This window comes from Gobius niger, assembly GCF_951799975.1.
Source record: "Gobius niger genome assembly, chromosome: 1".
NCBI lineage: Eukaryota > Metazoa > Chordata > Actinopteri > Gobiiformes > Gobiidae > Gobius > Gobius niger.
Window position 1 is genome coordinate 64,920,851 of NC_136852.1, and position 26,668 is coordinate 64,947,518.

A 26,668-nucleotide genomic window follows, 5' to 3' on the forward strand; every position below is an offset into this window, starting at 1 on the left:
TCTTTTTTATTCGTAAATAAACTACAAGCTTCCGTATATCGAATAGTGCGTCCCAAATCAATGCGAAAATTTCGGCCATAGTCCCCAGGCTGCTGTGCAGTTCGAAATGATTCGAGCGCACACAGCAGTCTGGCGTTAGCCAGGTTATCAATGTTACGCATTTACGTATGATTGTAAAACTGGGAAATGCCCAACATCTGTAATGTTGTGTCTTACGGTCTGATTTTAATTTATAAAACTGCTTTTTCATTATTTCTGTTGTAGGAAAGAAAGAAAGAAAAAAACGAAGTGCCTAAAAAAGAGTCAACTCGCCAGAATTTCGAATTTCTCACCAGGATTCAGCGACTAACCAGCCAGAATATGTTTGTCACTTCACCGATGGATGCTTGGCGAACATTGGCCAGAACCAAAGTGGATTAACTCTTATAACCAGCGTGATTCCCAAAAGAAAAACACCCGATGGAGCGGCCAGAGCAGTAAGTAAATCAAAACATGTGCTAGCATGTGTGCTAGCCATTTATGAAGCTGTGTTGCAGATGTCAACTCCTTACAACTGCATTGTCCAGTAACTTCACTTATTGAAGCGATTCATTTTTTTTTTACTGGTAATGATGCATGGGCAGCATCAACTCAGAGAGAGGGGCGGAGTTAACTGAATCCAAGCGTCTTGTCTTCCAGGTTGGAAAAACATCTCCAGAAGACACTTATATTTCTCACATAAATGAGTACTCCATAGTGGTAGAGATACAATATATCATATAAATGCCGATAGTTTACTTTCGAATGTCCCTTTAAAGGACCTATATTATGCAAAATCAACCTTTTTTGAGGTTTTAATCATGTTATAATGTCAAAGCCTCATCAAAACCATACCTGGAGTGGTGTTTTTGCACATGTTGGTGCAGGCAAACTAGATTTCACCAATGCAAAACATATCCATTCTGACTCATTTTCATTTCAGCATCACGGGAAGTATCACTTTTCTCACTGTTGCAATAAAACATCCAATGACTTTCTTCCCTCTCAGCTCTATACGATACACCAAACTATTCCTTGGCGTCCTCGCTCCTCGCAGGCTTTCACTCTGCGCCTTCTCGTATCAGCGCTCCAGCACACAGAGGGCCCTGACTGACAAGGTAAAAGATCTTCAGGAACAGCCACAGAAAGGGAAAAATTACCATATGTAAAGAACAGAGGTGCCAAGGTCCCCCGCTTTGTTTCAGCGTGAAGTAAAAGGACAAGATAAGCCCACGTAGATGCGCTCACCGTCGGGCAAATGGACACAAGCGAGAGAGTTTGAATAGAAGAAGATAGCAGAGTATCTCCAGGTGCGTACAGTACAGGAGTCAGACACTTGTGCCGCTGATGTACATGTGATGTGGGAGAGGAAGTCCACGGGGGTTCTCATAAGGCTCACATTTCAAATCAAAGATATGCGGTGCAGTGAGAAGGTCGGGTTACAATAGGTTTTTGTTGGATAGAGGGTAAAAATCGGAAGAAGGCAAACAGATAGATAAAGTCGTTTTCATGTGACATTCTTAGAAGGTGATAACATTAGCAGTGCCATGGTTTAATTGGAAAGGTGCAGGTTAATGTTCCTGGACTGTCTGAAGCACAGTTTACTCAAGTTAAACAAAAATATGGGCTTGTTTTTTACATCTTCTCATTAGAAAGAACTGACTTGAGAATACGACAAGTGAGCTGATGAGTTGGCTCATATTGACCTTGGTTCACAAACCTGGTAAAATAAAGGCCAATTTAAAGGCACTGCATAACATGTTGCATTATACTGGTCCCAGTAATACAAAACATGTTCCTTATGACCTGCTGGATTAATCAAAGAATGGATATGGATGAGGACCTACTATGTATATCTCATATTTGGCTTACGTAAGCATCTCCATGGAACGTCCAAGCAGTACAGTTTACAGTCAGGTCATAGAACAGAAGAACCGTTCACTGCGACATATTTTTTTAGATATCTATAAATTATACAAAAAACATGTAACAAATTAAATGCTACAATTTTATCTTATTGTACCCCTAGACACCATAAGCGACACTGCAGAGGTGTCGTAGCATGTGACGGTTTTTTACCCATTAATCGTCCGTGAGAGTAAATACTACGCTGACAGAAAAGACAAAGGGAGAGAGGGATATTGTACATCCAATTACACAATGGAGATCATTTTTTTCACTCAAACTTGGCTGTAAATACTGTTTAAGTGGAGCTAGCCCGCAGTTAGCTTTGCCCGTTAGCCTGTTAGCTCATTCCATTGACATTAGTAAAACCCCCAGAGGGACTACGAAGATAAACAAGTTACTAAGTACTGCTTTAAATAAAAGTAATTGCATGAATCCCTCTGCAACTGTTTAAAATTCACAGGCCAGTCTTAGCTAACTGTGCGCTAACCTTCTATATTGCAAACACAATGCAAAGGGAAAACAGAACCTTTTATGGATCACTGTTCTCACAAAAGATCTAGTTATTCCATATTGGATTATTACTACAGTTGCTAGGTGTCAAAAACTTAACTGTTGTTAGTAATCTACAGGTTTGTATGGTGTGGGGGAAAAATTCAAAAAGCTGTATGCATTGAATGTTCCTGTATCCACAAGGTGTGCATTTACTTTAGTGCATGGAGAAGACAATTTGAGGATGGACAGGAATAGAACAAATCTGGTGAAGGTGTTCGGGCACGGTTAGGACTTAATGGATGTGAACCTGCTTGTACAGGAGCAGGCAAGGGTTTTTATATGCAGGAATACTGATAAGGACAAAAGTCTAAAAGAGTTGATTGAGAGAACATCTCTTACAGCAATCTCCTCTCCAAAAAAAGAGAAGTTGGCAATGAGGCCCAACACACTGTTTGACGTCAAAGGAAGTCAAATAATGTGTGTTTACTCAATACGCATAGCTTGCTTGTTCTGAAGGTTTAATTACTGTATGTCTTTTGAATGATATGCATGTGCTGTATGACATTGTGGGAGCTTGGAGATCGAAATAAATAAAACGTGTCAGAGTTTCGCTATTTTGTATAAGATGAAATTAACAAAGCCGGAGACGGGTTCAGTCAAAACATGCCAAACTCCCACTAAGATAATCATGCGGTACGTGCTGACATGGACACCCCGTTTTAATGTAAAGAGGCCATCAAAACAAGTGTTAGCGTTGAAGCCTTGTCTAATTTCTTTCTGGTTTTGCTCCCTTGTGCTACTCTTCACTATCCAGATGCAAAAACAGCTTTAAAACAGGTGAGGTGTGTAATTCAGCGTATCCAGGTGTTTAACCAGTCTCTGTACAGCCTTGATTACAACCAAAACGTTACGGAACCTAATTGGTTTGCAGGCACTCCGGCGAAAGACCAAAACAAAATTCCCGTAAGGCTGTTTTTCGGAGAGATACTAATAGGCCTTTCAGTAAGATCATTACGCTCCGTCTTTGCCTTTCTCATTTGTTACTTCTTCCTTTGCGAAACAATCTCAAAAAGCCATCTGTACTGGGAGTGTAATTACAACCATGCTTTTTCATTCTGACATCCCAACCGTGTCTTTCTGTCCGCGGAGGGAAGGAAGCGAAGAGAGGTGGGAGGAAGCAACCCTGCCCACTTCAGGACGTTACATCGCTGGCGGACCACTCAAATAGACACGGAACGGTCATTAATAACAAATAATTAGCCAGGATGATGGGTATTGGGGGAGGGGAGGGTGCATAAACAAAGGCCAGATTGGAAGATGCAGAATCTCCTTTCTGTTATTGGATTTATCAGGGAGCAATGCAGGAAATTCGGAGATTATTTGGTTACAGTGCGCATCTCCAGCTTGGAAACGACAGGCATTGCAGGCCCCATCATGAGGAGGGCGGAGTGGGAAGATCTCATTTCACCAATTCATCTTACTCAAAGCGATCAGGCGAGTGGTACGAATTGCATGTGTGCATTCCTGGTTTCGTGTACCGTTGTGATCTGAAAAGCATCCATCTTGTGGCGGGAAGCACGAAAGGAAAACTCGTGGTGGAGGGTCGGAAAGGTCAAGGTGATTACAGCGACTGTAACTCAAACTGCTGTCACGTGGCAGTGTTGGAAATTGTGGGCTCGGTGAGTTATGGGGAATGGGAAAAGAAGCTCAAGACTCCATCTAGTGGTAAAATACTGGATATGAATTCACGTCATGCATCAGAGAGCAACAGGAGTCCACGAAGAGAAGTTTGTCTCTTGCATTGTATCCATACTTCAGTGCCACTGCTGCAATCGTTTTAGGACCGGAGCAGCATTATGCAGCGTCTACAGATCCTTTCCCAGAAAACAAAGAAAAAAAAATCTCCACCTGGATTTAACTGATCTGGGGTTGCCCCTCCTGGAACCGTCACCTTAACATGGTGGAGGGGTTTGAGCACCTGACTGATCTTTGGGTTGGATGGATGGATGGATGGATGGATGGATGGATGGATGGATGGGTGGGTGGGTGGGTGGGTGGGTGGGTGGATGGATGGATGGATGGATGGATGGATGGATGGATGGATGGATGGATGGGTGGGTGGGTGGATGGATGGATGGATGGGTGGATGGGTGGATGGGTGGATGGGTGGGTGGATGGATGGATCTAAAGCACCCAAAGAATGAGATCAGCTGACTAGGTTATTCCATCAATGGATTTCCTCTTTCCTGATGACACGGGCATATTCGAAGATGACAATACCAGGATTCACCAGGCTCACCTTGTGAAAGAGTGATTCACGGAGTATGAGCCATCCTCATCACACAAGGATGGGCTACCACAGAGTCCAGATCTTTGTGTTGGAGAAGGCTTTGCACAGTGGTCACACTTTTCCATCATCAATACAAGATCTTGGTGAAAGATTGATGCAACACTGAATATTTTGACATTGCAGAAGCTTATTGAAACAATGCCACAGCAAATGTTGAGTGTGTGACCTTCAATTGTGGTGACTTTATCTTTTGGTCTGGCAATGTATGTTTTGGTCCCTTTAAGACCACAAACTGTTGCCTTCTTGCTGTGCATATTCTGCCCCTTCCTGACCTCAAGCTGTTCCATTCACTATCTAATGGCCCTATAGTTTTACCACACCAGATATAACGGGATAAATCTTGGTAAAAAGACTTTTTATCTGTCAGTTTTCCAGTTACATGAATTCAACAAAGAAACTTGCAGTTGTTCTGATGTTGAGCAATGTGTGGTAGATTCATCCTCCCAATTTACATTTCAGTGCAAGCTTTGACTGAAAGAAAGTTGAAAGATTTCCAAACAATGTTTTAGTTCAAACAGATTCAGGGCTTGGTCAACGCACCGGCAGGCTATAAAGCATTTTATCGCTCCAGATTTAATTTCACCAAGAAAATTAAAGGTGAGTTGTTTATCAGCCGTTTGTGCAGCAATGATAGGAGCAGAGTAGGACTGCACACTGTTTTTGTTCACTAAATAAAAGATTCAATTACATAAAGGCCCGAAATCGTGAAATACATTTTCTCAAAACAAATAAGCATTGCTATTGAAACTGACTTTGATGCATAATATTCAAAACGCCAGCCAGCTATACTTGAACATTACAGCAATTATTGTCTCAGAGAAAAACGTAGTCACATAAAAAGCAGTGCACAACATCACCCATATGATTCACACCGGCAGTCTTACTCAGCTCCCCTGATGTAGCCCAACTGTGTGCTGTACCGCGGTGATAAAAGGCATCCATATTCAGAATAACATATGGTAGTGTAGCATCAAACAGGGAGGAAGCGCGGAAGGGTAAACAAATAAAAAGAAGGGAGAGATGCAGAGGCTGCCGGTAAGTATACGCTGAGAAGAAAACAGTGTATACGTCTGTACTGTCAGCCACTACAAATACTACAGGCGCTGCACAGCGGGACACGGGACAACACACTGAGGGGGATATGTTGCCTTTATGCGCATGGGTTTGAATGGCAGGCTGCTGTCACTCACGTGGTTTATGCTTAAGAGTACAGTGTAATATTAAAAAGTATGTTATCTTGTAAAAGTGTGGCTCCTAAACTGCATTGCGTTTTGCATTAATAATTTTATAGTATAAATGACTAATATTTCATAATTTGTCTACATCCTTTAATGGGTTTTAAAGACTGTAATTGTATTACTGAGCAACAAGGATCAAACCATTTCCCTTCTGGATCAGTCCGTTTTTTTGTTTGGCCTCTTTTGCCTCAATGGCCTTGTTCATTGGCGATTTGTAACAAAAAGTGGACCTTTTATATTTTCTACTGTAAAATAAGCCATGTCAGAACACATTTTAGTGGCCTTCAGGCTCTTTGTTGAACTGGCACACATCATCAGAGATGTAACTTTTAACAACAGGTTAAATAGAGGTTTTAATAGTGATGAATCCCTCACTATTAAAACCTCAAAAGCTGTCATGTTATTGTGAGACAGAGCAGGTGTTATGGCTCCAAGTTTAAATAAAGGTGTGGGGAATGATTCAAAACTCAAGCTCAAATGCACCCAGTGAATGGTTGACATCACACCTTCAGTATGGGGACTTTGATGAACAAACTTTGATGTTTGGACACCCCGCTATGTGTGTATAGAAGTAACAGAAAATATGTATAGTATTTCTTATATAAATTTTAGCTTTCAAAACAAACCAAGATAAGTGGATAAAAATGTGCTTGTGTTAATGAAGCAAAGATTCCACATAACCACAGCGCATATATTTATTTATATGGGTGATGTGGCAAGCTATTTTCAAAACAACTTTTCTTCCAACTGTTTATAATTTTATAAATTGCAATGTTAATTCATGTGTGTGTAAAGCATTCGGTCGAAAAGAAAAATCATGAAGTGGAGAGATTTGTTATGAAAACTATCAAGCTTGGACTGTCCAATAAAAACAACACAACATTGCCAATGGAAATCAGCAAGAGCACTGCGCAGTCACCTTTAACACATGCATTTGAGTTTGCAGCCAGCCGCCGCACCTGCACGTGGGAGTCAGCAAATACGACTTTCCGCGTGAAACTTTTCAATAACATTTTTATGCACTCATAAGGGGCGCACCATAAAAATCAAATGAGTCCTGAATCATGCTAGCGACCGCGGGTAATAACGCTTGTGATATTAACACCGGAGGTTGACTGCAACAAAGGGACAGTGATGGAGGCTTTCCTACCGTGGTCGGTGATTTTACAAGACACCAGGTAGAGCTCCTTCAGGCTGCGGCCCTCCTTGGCGATGATTTCAACACACCTACGAGAGGAAAAAGAGAGACAGTAAAGTTTAGTGTGCGGTTTTGCTGTGTTCAAATATGGAGGGGGAGAAAGGAGACGTTTCAGGGGAGATTAAGGCTTCCATAACTTCACACGAAACAGGAATGACAGGGTAAAAAACAATGTTGGGGTAATGTATTACAAAAGTAACGAGTTACAAAAATATATTGCTTTTTTCAGTAACTCAGGAATTTTTTTTTTTTTACACTTTTTATATTTTTATCTTATTTATTTGAATATTCTTTATGCATGCCCCATAGCCTTATAGTTGAAAGTTTTATAGCTTATTTTTCATCTATATTCTGTGGTATACGAGAAAAAATCTTCGCTTGTGAACCTGTTCTCAAACAATGGCAATAAAAACTATTTCTGATTGATATAACATATTACATAAACAAAATACAGGAATATATTAGTCATTACAGTTTAAGTAACTCGAGTTACTTATAGTGCATTTAAATGTATGAACGAAAAAATGCCAAACTCCCCCCAAATAAAGTGCAGCATAACAAATTGAGTTGGACACTGGTGTATAAGATCTGCAGTCTGGAGTGAATGTCGTCAAAACAAAACACGAGAGAGTGGGAGAAAGAGAAGGAATACTCTGACTGAAGGTTTGTTCAGTGGCTTTATTACTATTTTCAGTTTATATTTTGCCAAAAGTAACTCAAAGTATTGTAACTCAGCTACATTTTTGAAACATCCATCCATCCATCCATCCATCCATCCATCCATCCATCCATCTTCTTCCATTTTCTTCTATGGGCAGCTGTTGGAGCTGCCCATATCACATTGCACCAGCCCCTATGGCTCCTCCTGCAGGTGGTGGGTCCACACAAGGACGGCCTCGCGATTAACCGGGCCTGTTGGTCTGGACCTTTTACCCCTGGGAGACCCTACCGGGCACCAAGCTCCCGACAACAGAGCTCCCAGGATCATTTGGGTGCTCAAATCCCTCCACCACGTTAAGGTGGCGGTTCCATGAGGGGAATTTTGAAACACTAATAAGTAATACAAACATACTACATTTTTAAAGCTGTAATCACTATTAAAGAACATATTCAATTATATTATATAAAAACTATAGCCATAATATGATATTTTATTATTATTATTGACCTTTATTTTACCAGGATAGTCCCACTGAGATTAAGAATCTCTTTTTCAGGGGAGTCCTGGCCCCAGAGGGGAATCGTACATGTTTTTAGTGGTAGGGGAAACCGGAGTACCCGGAGGAAACCTACGCAGACACGGGGAGAACATGCAAACTCCACACAGAAAGGCCCCGTTCAGGTGGGAATCGAACCCGGGACCTTCTTGCTGTGAGGCGTGAGCGCTAACCGCTGCGCCACCGTGCCGCCCAAATGTTAAGATGATTCCATATAGTGCCCTTCAAGATACCCAAAAAATGATTTATACATTACTTTTATTATTTCATTTTTTATCACTAAGAGAAACATGACTGTAAATCTGAACCATTAGTAAAACATTTTGCTTACGGGCTGGTCAGGATTTCAAACTGGTGTAGTGCGCCCTCTGTAGGCAGCAATGAGAATTGTACATTTTGAAACAGTGAAAACAAGCTTTCACTTTCAGTAAACAGCCTGCTAGCAACACGTTTTCTAACAAAGAACGTGTCCAGTGATGAGCTGTGGGTTTTAAACATTTTTAGAGGAAACATTCATGTTCCCTGTATGACTATGAGTACTACTCCAGGAACGTTCTGGGAATTATTTGCACACACTTCCCTCATCAGTATTGTGCACAACCACCGGCAAACAAACTCTTTCCACCTCACTTTCTCAGCCTGGTCTTCCTTGGACCCACTACCTTTAAAAACAAAAAAAACAATACAGTGCTCCCAGCTGTTTTCTCTCCCTTAAACTCCAGCTCTTACTTCTCGCACAGCAAAGGTTAAAGCTTACAGCCGTGAGGGTCACAACTGCTCACCGATTCAGCCCCCACTCCCTCCTCTCGCCTCTCCTCCTGCCTTTCTTTCCTTCTTTCTTTTTTACCACGCATATTAATAATTAAGCAGCCGATGTGATTAAAGAAGCATGCAGCAGCAGCCCAGCAGGGAGAGGAGGAACGCCTACGTATACCGGCGGCGGGCAAAGACATAGCTGGAGCCCGAGCGCACACTTCAAAGCGGGTGGGGGGGTGATCTGCATTCAGCCCCTGCCTCGGTGGAGCCCAGAGGAGCGAGCTACGGAGGCTGCGGCGGCTCGTGTGCGCGCGTGAGAGGCAAGAAGGGAAGTATACACCGGGGAAGACCCAAAGGCAAGATCAGAGCAACTGTATCAAATCATTCGCCTCTAAATGCTTCTAATGAGAGGAGCGCGCCCAACAACGCCGTTCTGATCCGCACATTTGACCCATTAACCTTCGGCGGAGGGGCCCGTTTTGATGCTGGCGCACGGGGCCTCATGAATATGAATGAGGCGCAAACCCAAACTGTACAGATCCTGCATGTTTAAGTACAGGGTGCTTACTATGTGTGTGCATTTAAGAGCGAGCTCGCAGGAGGTAAACAAACTGCTGCTGAGGTGATATTTTGTACTACACATATAGCAGTAGAACTGAGTAATGGATGTAAACAACCTGGGATATTTGCACATTTTGTACAGGTTTACTGAGCCATCTGTAGGTTTACAGCACAATAACACGTAATAAAAAACTTTATTTTCCAAGCACAGAGGTGCAATAATCGCCATGAATCCTGCAGAAGTCGGAAAGAGAGTCTCCAAAACTACAATACTGAGTCGTCTACCATAGATTTTTCACACTGGTGCCGATATTAAAGGTTTGTTTGTGGAAAGAGGAGCGAATAAATATGAAAGCAGGAGTGAGAACTTTTAGTTTTTTAATCCGGTCTGGTATGTTGTTGAACTGTTCTGTACAGAGGGGCAAATGCCTGGAACTCGCTTCTTTTTAATATTAGAAACACTAAAAACAAACTACATTTGAAGCTGAAAGGAAAAGGACAACTCGCTCAGTATATGTGTGCGTATCCACGTCCTGATTTATTAAATGTGAAACATTCATGTATCTGATATAGGGCTGAACGATATGGACAGACTTTCATATCTCGATATTCATGCCAGATATCTCGATATCGATACGATATAACTATGGGTTAGGTGAAAACCAAGCCTTTTTCAGAAAAATAAAGACATAATAAGAAAGAGTGCAGTTTTATTGATGAAAATCCATATCATTTATATCTTTCTTTTTCCGTTTTAATGTTTTGAATGTTCATATCTCGATATCAATACGATAACGATATATCTTTCAGCCCTAATCTGATATATTTGTTACTGTTTTCCAAGGTGGGAGCTTTGTGGGAGCTAATGTGGATCCTAATAAAGAATAAAAATAATAAAGAAGTGGAATTCATTTCCAACCTCCCTTTATAATTAGGTTTCACAACTTTCAGAGCGCAACAGTAACTGTATCTGCAAGTTTCCGATGAATAAATGGCTTTATTAGATGCACAGTCTATTTTTGATGAAGCAATATAATTGCTCTTCTATAGCTACACACTGTTAAAGGGTCTATTGTCAAATGTAACATAATACTTTGCTGCATTCACCTTGTGTCTGGAATACACAGCTGCAAACAAAGAGATTTGCTTTGAAAAAAAAATAAGAAAAAAGGAGGGATAATGGTTGAGACAGTGAAATGTTAGAGGTGAAGGAGAAACCATATCAAGCCATTTGTTCTTTATAACAAACGCGCCCCTTCATACAGTGCGACTGACAATGGAGGTCACATTGTGAAATGCAGCGCTCACATCCCCTGCTCTTTGCTCGGGCTCGTCTCAGCAAAGGCCTGGCGTCAGGCGCCATAACTTCCTGAGAGCGGAGGGAGAACCTTGACACTTTCGATCTGCTGTTGTTCGCGTGATAGAGTCGATTCTACAAGATGGAAGGCTGACGGTCAAAAGTGACGTCTTGAGCCCTGCTTTTATTCTCTATTTAGTTTAGTTTAGCTTATTTGAGCAGTAAACAATCTGCTCAAAAGGAGTGGGCTGAAGCAAAAAGCACTGTTTTACTATAAGCCACGGTCACATGACGACTCAACAGATTTTTATACCAGAATCCCTTCCTTTCAGAACAATATTACTGCAATTGGAAAAGCGAAAGGTATACCGAGAAACTTCTTTGTGTATCTCTTTGCATGTCTTTGTATAGCTAGTTTTAATTCTCTGTGTAACCTTAACCTGCCAGGGGGTCCGCAGATGGAAATTAGCCCAAAGCTATAATCTGACATATTTGCATTTGTTGAAAACATCAATAATAATAATAATGCCTTACACTTGTAATGCGCTTTACAAGCCTGTATTAACAAGTTTCTCAAAGCGCTACATTGTCGTCATTATTCATTCACTCCATACTCGGTGGTGATAAGCTACTGTTGTAGCCACAGCTGCCCTGGGGTAAACTGACGGAAGCGAGGCAACCAGTCTGCGCCATCGGCCCCTCCGACCACCACCAACCACTCACTCACACACCACATTCACCCCAGGCTTCCTGGTGTTACCAAATGGTCTCCCATCCAAGTACCGACCAGGCCCTTCCCTGCTTAGCTTCCAAGATCTGACGGGATTGGGCATAGCAAAGGCGGTATGGCATCATTAATGTGTACTGTTTCCATTTTTCTCTTCAATAAATAGAACTTAAGACTCATCAAGTGGAAGGAACTAGATCTGATAGTCTGCTAGCAACAACTAAAAGCAAAGTATGCAACCATATTATCATTGAAGCTATAGCACAAACTCCACAACCAGCTCTACCATCTGAGCCACTGTTGGATATGTTGTTTTTTATTTGATGCCGTCAAAGTGCTTTTCATTGCAGTAGGGGTGAGATGATGACAATGTGTTGTTTGTGCCTTACTATCTCTGGGGTACCAGTGAAAATAGAGTGCAGATCAACTGGGGATTCGCCACAGAAGGGGAATTTGCACAAGAACACCGCGGGAATAGGAAGTGTTAGCCTCTCACAACCTTTGAGAAATCATTTAAAGCGGCTCTGGGGACGTCACGTGACGCGCTACACATCACACTGAGGGGGCTGACGGCGGCGGACAAGTTAAAAATGTGTGTCATCTCTTTCAGAATCTTTGTTGCGGAGTGAGGCCAAAGCTGTTAAAATGCGCACCGGCCGGTCTGCTGTAGTTCACTGAGCCGCGTCTTCATATTTCACCTTTTTCTATTACATTTCAGCACTCACTCTGTCCGTGCCATCAGTTCTTTCTCTGGCCTCCTTTTACATTCCCCCTCTGCTCAAGGCCTGCATAGACTCTGTAAGCTGGGATAATTCACCATATTGTGATGGCCATCGTTTGTCTTGACAATGTGCCAATGGAGAGTACTTCTAGGGCAGCTCCGATAATCGCAAATGAATCAAAATCTCAATTAGCAAATCGCAAAGGCTGTTGGGTAAAAACAACAAAATTCTTACTCCATATGGGAACCACCATTTGTTTTTTATAAATTGAACACCAATTTAGTTGTTTGACACACAACACCACACACAGTGACACTACATGATGCCTAAACGGCTGAATCTCATAAAAAACACCACCAACACCGCAGCAAAAATCAATCATGTTGTTGGCAACGCAGCAATTTTATGGTAATGTTTTTAATTAAACATTCTATACTGTCATAATTCAAATCGAGTATCATGGTATGCAAATAATTTGGCAGTGGGTTAGTGGATCAGTTTCAACAAGAAGTGTGGATTTACTGGAAATTCAAATTAAATTGTATTCACATCTTAAAGCTACTCTCAGCGAATGCATTTTGCCGGACCAAAATGGTTGCATTTCCACATTGCATCGTTCGTAACAGCGAGCTAACTTTTCCCTGCAGAAACAGACAAGCTCTGCACCTCCCTCGCCTCCAACACATCCCTCACCCTCACCTGCCCCTCACCATTTCAACACAAACACATGCAGAGATCGCACATGTTTGAAGCAGCAGGAGCCGCAACTGTTAGCGGCTAACAGAGAGTTTATCATTATGACAGAGGTTTACAAAAGATGGTGAACTGACAAACATCTGAGCGACCTGCTCTAATGCAGCTGAAATCCTCATGAAATGTCCATGTGGTTTGTTAATAATACAATATCTAAGGAGCCGTCAGGGCTTTTTCCTCATATGATTACAAGGCAAAGCAGCACCGAGAGGCTGTGATGCGTTCCAGGGTTCGCGCGGAAAAAGCTCTGCACTGTACACTTAGTTCTAAATGGTGGTATTATGTTCTAAATACCAAATATAAAAAAATTAAATACAGACTTACGTAATTGTTGCAGTTTAGAAAAAAAAATATAAGTCTCAAAATGTTTATTTTGCAACATATCTTATTTATTCTGCTGATAAATGTGTGCTGCTCACAAGATGAATGAGATTTCCGTATCTCATTGAATCTATGATCAGAGCAGCGTGTGGAGGGGGTGAGGGAGGGGGGACCAGAGCAGGGTTCACTACTCCACCTACTGACAAAAGACATTTAAAAAGAAATAGCTGAGGGCAGCTTTAACCCCATCTTAGGAAATGTAACAGCTTGCACCAATATAATATGTGTTTTGGTCATATGTTGGATAGATTTTGCTGGTCCGACTCTTCAGCCAAACACCCATTACAACCCCATGAATTAGAATTTTATTAAATAGCGGGATTTACAAGTTGCAGAGAGTCTTGGGGTTACCGCATTGGGGGCATTGCAAATGAATAGCGGCGCTGAAACCAGTCAGAGGGCAAGCAGATAAAAAGAAAGGAGTGGGATTTTTTGCCAAAGCGCACTGGGCGTCCGCCGGGAGCTTGTTACACTGTGCCCAGGTCCCCAGGGTCACCGCTAAAGCAATTAGATTGGACATCAGTGAGCGGGCGAGCGAGCGAGGGAGGGAGCGAAAGGGAAGAGCACAAACAAGAGAGTGAGAGGTCCCGAGGAGTGACAGGAAGAAGCAGCATTTAATGAGGAGCGATTCCACAATATTCATTTACAGACTTTTTAAAATGTTTTATTTATTTATTTGAGTACTTGAAATATTGGTTCCAATGAACTGAACGGTTGGTGTGACATAAATAAAGTTTTGCTTTGAGTCTTCTGTTGATCTAAAATTACACATAGAGTTGCCTTGTGTATCAAATGCACAAAACCTGGAATCAAGAGTTATACAGCAGTGGTAAAAAGGGCAGACAATGCTACACACTTATTAAGCTCTTTTTTGTTTATTTTTCTTGAAGAGGCAGTGATACCTTTTGCAGGTATTTGGAAATAGTCTCAAACACACCTTTATCACTGTCTCTGCTGGTTAGAAAATGCAATATTGACCTAAAACGCCCCTCCTTGCTCCCCTTTGCTGCACAGCTGTTTCAATCGATAAATAAAATAGACCGGCTGTGGCTGTGTTTTTACTCCATGATGAAAGGAGAATAGGCAAGAGATCGAGACGTGCGTAAATGCATTTCCTAGACACGTAGGACCTCGGGGGGAGCTTTTTGGGAACAGATGGAGCTTTTTGGGAGTTGCTAAGAACAGCCTCGGGGAAAGAGTCGAAGATTAGTCAAAGACGTGTGAGTGGGTCGAGACACAGCTCCAGGTATGTTTTTGATGAGAGAACATTGGAATATGGTGAAAAGCTCTGAAACGTCGATTTTGCATAATACCCCCCTTTAATGGGTTTTATGTGGTTGTGTCTAACTCCATTATAAACCTTCCATATAAAATAAACTTGGAAACATGCATAATATTTGACTAATCCTGCATATTCTGTCCTTGTCAAGAGCACAAAAGACTTGCCCCCACCTGCTCATCTGTGTTGTTGAGACTCTTTGTGGACAGCTACACAAAACTTTTCCTGATCATTTCGGCGCTCAGTTTTCCTCTACTTCTTTCTAATAGTTTAATCATCTAATAGTCAATGGTTTTGAGCTTGATTTGAACTGTTTCCCTCTCCTCTGTGCCAAAGGAATTAGACTCCAGATTCATTGTTTTCTCAATTCATTGTTTTTTTTGGAAATGTCGCACACTTTTTGGTTGAGAAAGCGTAGAAAAGTGGAGAAAAATGTCACGAACGTTCACCGCTCGTTCTGATGCACACATTTGTTCTTAAAGGGGCTGGAAGCAAGTTCGCCATTTTATGCTCACTACTGCCACCTCAGGCCATATGTGTAACTGCACCTTCTATATTAAGCTCGTGCATGACGGCAATTCGGGGCCGAAGTGACACATTTTTGAGTGACCGTACAGGATTTTAGAGGCAGTTGTGGTGAACAGGTCTGAGCTCATTCTACACATTAGGACATGGCTGGAACATGTAGGGGGAGGAAAATACTTAATTTTAACATTTTTAAACTCCTTATAGTCCCTTTAAGGACTTCTTAGGAAGATTTTGGCCATTCACAAAACTCATACTTAGCTGAAAACGTTCCTCTGTAAGAACAAATCCTAAGAACACTCTTGAGGACTCTTATGCACACAAAAAATCTCCAGTTCTGTTCACAATCGTGCTCCCGATGATACCCAACATTCTGAGTCATATATATTTGTAAGATGTTCATGAATGAGGCCCAATGTCTTCAGTTGTTTTTTAAGTCACATCTCACAACCCTTCGAGCACGGCCTGAAAGCACGGCAACATACTGAAAGTTAAAAAAAAAAAAGACGCAATCAAAGCGCTAGCAACAATCCACAATTACAAATATACTAAATTCGATGTTTCCTGGTAATGGCATTGAATGTCATGGCAGGATTGTGCAAGAACATTTTGCCAAACAGACACCTGAACAGTGGTCGACAGCGATCTAAAAATAGAGTGATCGAGGTGGCACAGGTGGGCCGACTGTTTTGGTGCCAGAACCTTGCAACCTTTTCTAAACTTTCTTAAGTTAACAAAAAGTAAAGAGAAAAGTGTAGTTACTTGCTATTGCAAAAGATTTTCTGGTGATAATATGGAAAAAAATGTAAGTAAAGGTCAGTTATGTGTATTTTATTTTGGGAGTTTTCGACAATATAGTTCCCTCATTAAAGTCGTTGAGATCTCAAAAATTGTCAAGTTTTTAAGCTTGAAAAATGTGATGAGAAAACCAACATTTGCTAAAAATATATATATGGAAAGGCAAGACATTTACAAGCTGGTATAGTTTGCATACTGAATTTATTTTGATGTATTTATTTGATGGGGACAATGCACATTCTCAGCTGAAAACACTGGAGTAACAAGATAATAGTCGGCCCCCGCCAAACCCTTTTTAATTACCGGCATACTGAGACGGAGAAGGTGTGTTCGACATGAAAGGCCCTCGCTAAAAAGCTACACGCTCCCCCCACCCACCTCCGACACAAAACGCCGCGAGCCTCATCTGACATGAATTAGTGATGGGCTCACTTTCAATGATGTACCGGCGGGTGACAAAAGCCCCCGTCGGACGGCGAGAGCATACAGAACACATGGAGGGATGTATGGAGGGAGCAGGGCGGCCCCATTGGGATGCAGGGCACGGTCAGGAAGATGGATCAGGGAGAAATGGGACGAGATGGGCGATAAAGAAAGGGTTACAAAATGAAGAGGAAGTGCACGGGCAGCTGAGCCGATTCTCAATGCAACGTGGCTTATTCCGGCTCGAATCAAATTAATGGCTGCTCAAAATATCAAAATAAGGACAAAGACTGGCAGCCATTTCAAAGGTTTGGTTGGAGAGCCCTCCACTGGCAGCAGGGGGAATTAAACAGGAAAAAAACAGTATGTGAGCCTCCATTATAGGAAACCGATGGTGCCGTGATAAGGGTATTCTGAGTGAAGAACATCTCCAGAAATGTTTTATGGGCTTTAAAACAGTACTAAGTAACTAATGCCCCTGGAGGCCATAAGTGCCACTGCAGGTGTCATAGCATGTTGCGATTTTTCACTCATTTATTGTCCGTGAGAGTAAATACTACGCTGACAGAAAAGACAAAGGGAGAGAGGGACATTGTACATCCAATTACACAATGGAGATAATTTATTTCATTCAAACTTGGCTGTAAATACTGTTTGAGTGGTGCTAGCCCACAGTTAGCTTTTCCCGTTAGCCTGTTAGCTTCTTCTTCATGATTCCATTAGTGTGTTTTGGTTGCTCCGATCCACAGGCAGCAAAGTTGCAATTGCGGTTTTCTGGCCAGAGACAAGAGGGGGAGATGAAAAACCCCCCATTCATCCCATCAACACTTGTATTACACCCAGAGGGACTACGGAAAGGATTTATTAAGGTAAACAAGTGCTTTAAACATTAGTTCTGATAATACAGATGGGAAGGCTTCAGCAGTAGAAGTATAAATGCTCAGTATGTTCCCTTCAGTGCCACTGATACTAAAGTGCATTTTTGAAATGTTCCATCAACAATTTTCCTCACATTAACAGCATGTTTTACTTTCAACTATGTTAAGAGTACTCTCTACAGCTTTTCCAGTCTTTATCATTGAACGCTAAGTGGAAGAAGTAAATATCATGACAGACCTGAACTATGGGAGATTTGTATTTTATGGCTGTTTAGACTGTTGTGTCCTTGCCAGTATGAAAGTGTTGAATGTGAATGATTGGGGGAATTTCATGAGGTGTGAATCTTTCAGTGTCAGGAGTTTCAATACTGATTCTTTGGTTCCTGATTCAGTGGTGGAAGGTGTGGGCCAGCTCCGTCCTGGCTGCCCCCTGGACTCTGTGGAGGAGGTGAGGGACAGGGACAGGGACATTAGCCAAGCTCACCTCCATCATGGACAACACCTCCCACCCACTGCACAGGACTGTAGAGGAGCTGAGCAGCTCTTTCAGTGGAAGACTGAGACACCAGCAATGCAAGAAGGAGCAGGTCCTTCATCCCCACTGCTGTCAGACTGTACAACAAGTGTGTGAAGTAACATGTGCAATAACCTCTTCATAGAATACATGCAATAATCCCTGTATGTACGTCACTTTATCAACCACTTGCACTATGATGTAAACCTGCACTGCTAATACTGACTATACATGTTTTTGTTATAATCTGCTTACTTTATTATTTACTACTTATACTTTTTGTCCCCACAAAGTCCTTGGTAGTCATTGTATTTAAGATTTATGATGAGATCAATAAAGGCTATCTTATTTTATGAAGTTTTCTACACACGTGGTAAAACAGTAAACTTTATTCTCCAGGTTTTCAGCCATTTTATACAAAAAAAGGCACTGTATGCATACAAAATTAAATAATGGATCAAGCCAGGTATAAATGTAGTATAGTTTAATTTAATTCTCATTTTTTGGGGGGTATTTTGTTGATATATCTGTTACAAAGATTTCTTTCCAGAGGGGATTTTGGATGTTTTTTTAGTTTTTGAATAAGCTATTGGTAAAAAATATACATATTTTGAAGTACAAGACAGGGAAGCTTGAAGGCTGTAGGTGCTACTAAAGTGTTGCAAGAGTGTGAAAAAAAAAAAACGGGTCTGTGCAAGTACTGTGTATTACTGCCTTTTTTGCCGCTGCAGTTTACCAGAAAAGGATTGCAGCATCTCAGCCGTCTTTTGGGCTAAACTTATAAAACATATTGTAAAGTGAAGTATGTAAGAGATGAAAATGTACATTACCGGTATATAAGCAAGAAGTGAACAGTTTAAACCTCGGCAAAGGACAAAGTCATTATTGTCGATCAATGCAATCTGAACAAAAGGAGAAAAGTGATTTAGAATAACAGAAAATATGTAATTTAATGCCACCTGACAAGGGCACTCTTGCCAACCTTCCATCTACATAATAGGCATGGGTGGCAGCCAATGTACCTTTTATACATTTTTTCTTTTGCAACTTCACAACAGTTTCCATGGTGACCCGAGAAGTGCATGTTTAGAGGCTTTGCTTTATCACGAGGCACAACACAGAGGAAATGAGTCGGAGTGACCCATTGGGGGTCAGTCAGCGCTTGGCTCCGTGTCACCGCGCTGTGGGCACAAACACCCAGCGGCCAACCATCACAACTGTCCCATGCTCCCTATCTCCTCCAAACAAGAGGCTATTTTTTGCCTTGGCATATCCAGTGTTCATAAAAAAAAAAGAGAAAAAACTCCTCAGGCCCCAAAAAGTCATACGCACATTTTCTATCTAAATCAAATTATGGGATTCACACAGGCCGACCTGGAGGAGTGCGCCCAAGCCTCGACCATCACTTTTATTGAATTTGAGTCTTTCGTTAGCCAACTAATGGCGCCTGCCAAAGAATGTAGCCTTTGTGTGACCCACAGTGAAGGAGACGAGGCGGATTCAGAGCAAAATGGGAATCGCAAAAAAAAAAAGGACCTCAGAAGAGATGAGGATGGCAACTCCAGACTATTACTCTGCGCTCTATTGTATTAGTCACATATCTTAGACTATGGCGCGGAGTTTCAGGTCACATAGATGCTACGTGTTCATGTTCTGAACCCCTTAACCCCCACTTTAACAGAGTGCATTTTCTCAAGTCCGGCTTTACCTCATTTGAAAGCTCAGACCTACTAAAAGTGATGTAAGAAGTCGTCACCTTTTCATAGATTTTTCATCAATTTTTTGCTACAATTTTGTTACTTTTTCAACACTTTTTGTGGTCTTTTTTGCCGTTCGTTTCTTGTCACACGTCTGTTGTGTTTTTGTTGCTTTTTCATCCTTATCTGCTTCTCATTATCGTTACATTTTGGTGCTTTATTCAAGAAGCTTTTAGAATTGCAATGAAACAGGGCGCTCGTGAAAAAGAGAGTCGTGTACTCTCATTTGGCCTTCCCTGTAAAAATAAAGATACAATAAAAAACTTGGGCAATGCCTGGATACCTGGAGAGTATTGGCTTGTGTAGGTGGGGGTTAAGAGGTTAAAAACCATGAAAACATCATCACGGCATATTTGTCCGTCTGATTGAAGAAAGAGAAACTGCAAATTGAACAGAACCGTGAATGAGCCCTGAGGTGTGAAACAGTCTTAAATTAGCCTGAGATACAGTGTCTCTAATTGTCAAGGCGCTGCATTATTACTCTTGCTTAATTTGAAATGCAGCTAGTGAAGTTTGTTACTAATTAAACATGTTTTTTTCCAACCCCCTGGGTCTGTTTACAGTAACTGCTTCAAATTGCATGAATGAAAAATGTATATGTTTTTAATAATAAATAGACAGACACTTTTTTCCGCGTAGAGGGCCACAGATGGTGAAGAATGCAGTGAAACATTTACCTGGATTAATTTAGTCAAATTACACAAATCGTGATCATGGCCCCCATTTATTCACTCACTCAACTCCAAGCCCTCTGGGCTCTTGAAAACTGGATCAAACTCTGTTGCGCTTTTGGCATCGCAGATAAAACTGACTCTTTTAGTTTTCAGGGGCTTGGATGAGCATGAAATAAAAGTCAACTGCTCTTGAAACTGATTGTGAAATGAACTGTACTGGTTTATGAATGGCCATTTGATTTATTGTTTAATGTTGTTTGTTTTATTTATGTCACAGTACAGTATATTTTAGGGCTGTGCCATTCATCTAAAATTATTTATGATTTCTATTATTACACGCACAAAAAAATGCATAATAAAAATACAAATAAAAAGATTTTATTTTATTTGTTTGCATTTCTTGCATTATTTCATGCAGCTGGGATTATTTTCCCTTCGCCATGGCTCATGCTTTTGCCTGACAGAAAAACAAACGGCGCTGTGTGATGATGTCATCAGGCCGCGCTGCTCAGTTTACTTGCGCAGGTGTGAGGGCTGGCCAGCAGGGGGCAGGTGTGAAACAGAGACCTCTCCTCATACTTGAAATCATTTGCACTTTTATGACTGTTCAGAAAACAGAAAATATTCAGCATAGTTTTTTGATTAATAAAAAACTATGCAGGCCCAAGACCCACCTTTTTAGCTTAGCTTTTAACAGACTAATCTATTTATTTAATCCTAATATATAAAATATATATATGGGAGGTTGTGCCAGGTGTATTGTTTTAAATGTTGTAATCTGTAAAGCACTTTGTGATACCTTTCGGTATGAAAAGTGCTTTATAAATAAAGTTTGATTGATTGATTGCTAAATAAATAAATAAAATAAAGATAGACTTTTTTTTAAAAAGCAACAAATAACCGCTTGAATAATTGTGATTTCAATTATGACTAAAATAATTGTGATTATTATTTTTTCAATAATCGAGCATCCCTAGTACATGGTAACTCTTAAAAATAAATCTAGTGTTCCAGATTCATAGTTTGATGACTCAGTGGGAAAACAAGTCTTTTAGCACCAAATGAACACGACTCGTTGAACACACTACATACATTTATGCAAACATAGTAAAGTATTCTTGTAACTGCCCAGGGGAAACTCTACCATACTTCTACACAAGTATTCTGAAATTATATGTTGCTTTTTGACTTCTTTATTCTATAAAAGTATTTATCAAGATTTAGGACCTGCATATCGAGATAAGATAAATGCACTTGCAATACACAACTAACCACCACCATTTTAAGTGAAATTTAGTATTTGTGTATTTTATTACCATTTAGGTAATATATGGCTCAACTGAGTCCATCCAAGCTCCTGAAAACCTAAGAATTACAACAGGTTTCAAAGTGAGTAATGTGTTTGAATTAACTTTGGTGAAACTTAATGAACTGCTGTTTCCATTCCGATAGCTGGGAGTGGGTCAATGGCCTTATATGAGTCACAGGGGTTCATAAAAACGAGCAAATGTTGGCTCTCTGACTTTAGTCATAAAGAGAAAAGATGGATTTTAGAGGATGATTATTTGCCAGAAATGTCCTCCAGACGATTCGGCTAAAAGCAGGTGTTACATGTGTTACACAAAATGCCATTCTGCTCTGACGGCTTCTCGCATAAGTTCATTGTTAAACGTTGTGTTAACTTAAATGTTTTGCTTGTCTTGGTCCACATGGTTCATAACAAGAAGTAAGAGTTGACAAAGCGAGAGGTTTGTGCAAATTGATGTAAGTCTGTATCGACCAAGCGGATCATTTCCCAAGCGTTTGCTGCTGATCCACTTAAACGATGTGCCTCTCATTTTGCACATAAGCAGACTCATCTGCACGTTTCTGGCTCACGCAGCGTTCTCTCTTTTACATATCAGGTTTGGGGCCCGAATACAGTGATACACACAATTTCAAATGCTCACAAAAAGCTTGAAGTTATTTTCCAGCTCGCACTCGCTATTTAGCACCTGTCCTGAAAAATGACCCGCCACCCCAAGACTTTCGGACTCCCTTGTATGTAAGCGTAATATTCCCATTGTAATTAAAGGCACCCTGCGCAACATCTTCGACTGTGCTGTTGCCAACAATTCAAAACGTGCTCCCAATGACCAGAGAGACGCAGAAAATGATATTTTTGCAATCAAAGAATGTTTAAGAATTAGGGCTGAAAGATACATCGTAATCTTATTGATATCGAGATATGAACATTCAAAACATTAAAACTGAAAAAGCAAAATATAAACAATATAGATTTTTATCAATAAAACTGCACTCTTTTGTATTATGTTTTTATTTTTCTGAAAAATGCTATAAAAAAGTTATATTGCATCGAGATATCTGGCATGAACATGGAGATATGAAATTTGTCCATATCGTTCTGCCCTAATAAAAATTGACAATTTAAATCTCATATTTGGCTGCCTTTAGTCAACATCTCCATGGAAACAAGCGAGAGGCATCCCCGCTTTAAGGTTACATTCAGATCTTAGGAGAGGAGCCTAAGACCTTTTTAAAAAAAAAATTCAACACTTAAAACATCTACAATTATTGTATTTTATTCTATTTATTGGGTGGCACTGAAGTCGGCGGTCTAAAAATAAAGATTGTTCGTTGTTCAATCTATGGTGAGCTGTTCTGTATCAGCTCAACATAGATTGGCCTATAGTAATATCATCTTTCGCCTTCGTACTCGGGGAATGTTATAATAATAATAAGTCATAGAAAAAAATAGCACTCAGGAAAAAAAGACCAAGAAAAAAAAAAGGTAGGCGATCACATTAGAAGCTACTGCGCTACTTTCCTTCTATTGTCAATAGCAAACCTAAAACAAACAGAAGAGCAATTATCAAACAGAGCAGTTATCAAATAGCCCTAATTACGAATTATTAAAAAATTCTACAACTTCAAGGACATTTTAGCCCTGGTATTGTGAATCCTCCTGAACAAAAACACAGGGAGTACTGGTTTCTGAACAGGGCCCACATTGTTTTCCTGCTTGTTCAGGGAAAAAACACGAAAGCAAACACAATGAATACGAAACATAACTCCATCCATCCATCCATCCATTTTCTTCCGCTTTATCCGGGGCCGGGTCGCGGGGGCAGCAGTCTCAGCAGAGATGCCCAAACTTCCCGATCCACACACACCTCCTCCAGCTGTTCTGGGGGGACCCCGAGGCGACACCAGGCCAGCTCGGAGACATAGTCCCACCACCGTGTCCTGGGCCTTCCACGAGGCCTTGTCCCACTAGGACATGCCTGGAACACCTCCCGCGGGAGGCGACCAGGAGGCATCCGAAACAGATGCCCGAGCCACCTCAGCTGGCTCCTTTCGACGTGAAGGAGCAGCGACTCTACTCCGAGCTCCTCCCGGGTAACTGAGCTCCTCACCCGATCTCGGAGGGTGCGCCCAGCCACCCTGCGAAGGAAACTCATTTCGGCCGCTTGTATTCGCGATCTTGTCCTTTCGGTCATGACCCAAATCTCATGACCATAGGTGAGGGTGGGAACGTAGATCGATCGGTAAATCGAGAGCTTTGCCCTCCGACTCAGCTCCCTCTTCACCACGACAGACCGATACAGCGACCGCATCACTGCTGACGCCGCACCGATCCGTCTATCGATCTCACGCTCCATCCGTCCCTCACTCGTGAACAAGACCCCGAGATACTTGAACTCCTCCACTTGAGGCAAGGACTCCCCACCGACCTGAAGAGGGGAAACCACCTTTTTCCGGTGGAGAACCATGGCCTCGGATTTGGAGGTGCTGATCCTCATCCCGGCCGCTACACACTCGGCTGCAAACCACCCCAGTGCGTGCTGAAGGTCCTGGTTCGTTGAAGCCATCAGAACAACATCGTCCGCAAACAGCAGAGATGAGACTCTGAGGCTCCCAAACCGGACACCCTCCGGCCCCTGGCTGCGCCTAGAAATTCTGTCCATAAAAGTAATGAACAGAACCGGTGACAAAGGGCAGCCCTGGCGGAGACCAACACGCACCGGGAACAGGTCTGACTTACTGCCGGCAATGCGAACCAAGCTCCTGCTGCGGTCATACAGGGAACGGACAGCCCTTAGCAGAGGGCCCCGGACCCCATACTCCCGGAGCACCCCCCACAGGGCACCACGAGGGACGCGGTCGAACGCTTTCTCCAGATCCACAAAACACATGTGGACTGGTTGGGCGAACTCCCACGAACCCTCGAGTACCCGATGAAGGGTATAGAGTTGGTCCAGTGTGCCACGACCAGGACGAAAACCGCATTGTTCCTCCTGAATCCGAGGTTCAACTAAACATAACTCAATAACACAAAAACAGTCAATTTGAAGGTTCAACGTTATTGCACCAGAAGGAAATTTGTCTTGAGCTTCGGCAAACAAGCGGACTATCTCGAATTGTACATTGGAATAGAATGAACATGCGTGTTTTGTCAGGTTTGCAAACTGCATTTCACAAGTCTTTTATGTAGCAAACCCGGGCAATCCAAGCGCCCGGGCAGAAAGCGAAATAATAAATAATACTCGCCAGGTCTGAATTTATCACAAAGGCCGCAGACCGTCTTCCACCCAAACAACATGTGTTGGCGTTCTTTTTTAGCCCCGGCTCACAATACAAACGGGAACAAAGGGGCGGTGAAGGCGGGAGGAGGTTGTAGGTAGGACCAGCGGTACCAGCCACTACAGCCGCCCCAAGGCCTTTTCACATAGCGATCCTTGTACCATCCGCAATTACATGGCTGTCCGGATGCACAAAGGCGGCGGGGAAGCGGGCAACGGGGGTGAAAGACAGAGGACAGGATGGGGTGGGGGGGGGGGGGGGGGGGGGTTAAGGCAGAAGATGTAAAGAAAAGGGTAAAGGAACAGAGCACAGGAGCGTCTTTACACTTAATGAAATGGAGGGGCGGAGCAGCAGAGGCGAGGGGAAGACGAGGAGAGGAGGCGGTTTATACTTCTGAGGCTCCTCGCAAAATGATTCTTGTTATAAATTTTCTTTATATGGGCGCATAAATCCATACACGAGTGCGTCCTCTGCGAGATGTGCACCGAGCTGCGCGGCTGCTGCAAGGCCTTCCCTGAACAAAACCAAAAAAAAAAAACTTTAGGACTTTTTTTATTGGGCTAGTATAAACGGACGTAAAAATATCCAATATCTCAAGACAGGTGGCAAGCAAATGTGCATTGTGCAAAAGAACAACAAAGATAAACTAAAGGGGATTAATCTGCTTAGGGTTGTCTATTTAAAATCTTTCAGTGAATAGACACAAGACTGTACTGCTGTTGTGCCAGTGAGCAACAGTAAGGATATGTGGTAATAGAGAAACAATGAATGCTAAAGATGTGAAGAGCAGGATTTTTTTTTTTGTACAAAATTAGATTAGATTCCCGCCACACAGCGGAACAATCCAGATCATGCAGTGTGTCACTGTGTCCCTCGAGCGCTCAGGAAAGGTACAGTCTGACAAGAAGCAAATCCACTCACAACCAGGATGTTTTTGAGCTTTCTTTCAAATATAAATACACTCACCATGCTAAAAATTAATGCTTGTATTTATGTATCAATGCGGCTGATTGTGTAAACTCGAGGTGAGGATGTTGCAGACCGTGTCTGATGTGAAAAAAAATTCAACCATCAGATCTATTGAAACACATTTACTGGTGCTTGACATACTAAAAAGATGGACAAAGAACTATTCTTCATAGAGCTATATATAATTTTTTTTTTTGCTGTTGTTTCTTTGACGTTTTTTTCCCCCTTTTGCACTGTGTTCCTTTGTATTATTTTGCACTGTGTTCCTTTGTATTATTTTGCACTGTGTTCCTTTGTATTATTTTGCACTGTGTTCCTTTGTATTATTTTATTGTATGGATTTTGGGGTGGGTGCTTGCTGAAGCTCTTGCTTCGGCCCACTCCTTTTGAACAGAGCGTTAACTGCTCAAATAAACAAATAACTTCACTAGAGCTCAGAGCATCAGACATTAAACCACTGGACGCACTTAGAACTCCACAAACTCATGGCAGCTTCCCCACTTCATCTGGTGTTGACTGCATCCCATTGCAAAGTAGTCAAAAAACTGAGGATATATACAGTAATAATAAAATAATCAGTGTAATCCTCCACTGTTAGCCAGTTTTCCTCAGTGTTTAGAGAATGTGGATAAATGTGACCAATTAAGAC

The 26,668-nt window shown here is 41.8% G+C and overlaps 1 protein-coding gene across 1 annotated transcript in view; it reads right to left on the reverse strand.

Moving 5' to 3' along the window:
• fbxl17 (F-box and leucine-rich repeat protein 17) overlaps positions 1 to 26,668 on the reverse strand; it is a 366,739-nt gene that overhangs the window by 96,466 nt on the left and 243,605 nt on the right. Inside the window, exon 9 of the mRNA XM_079571769.1 lies at positions 7,157 to 7,233. Coding sequence (XP_079427895.1) covers positions 7,157 to 7,233 — 77 coding nt within the window. The remainder of the gene's footprint in view (positions 1 to 7,156; positions 7,234 to 26,668) is intronic.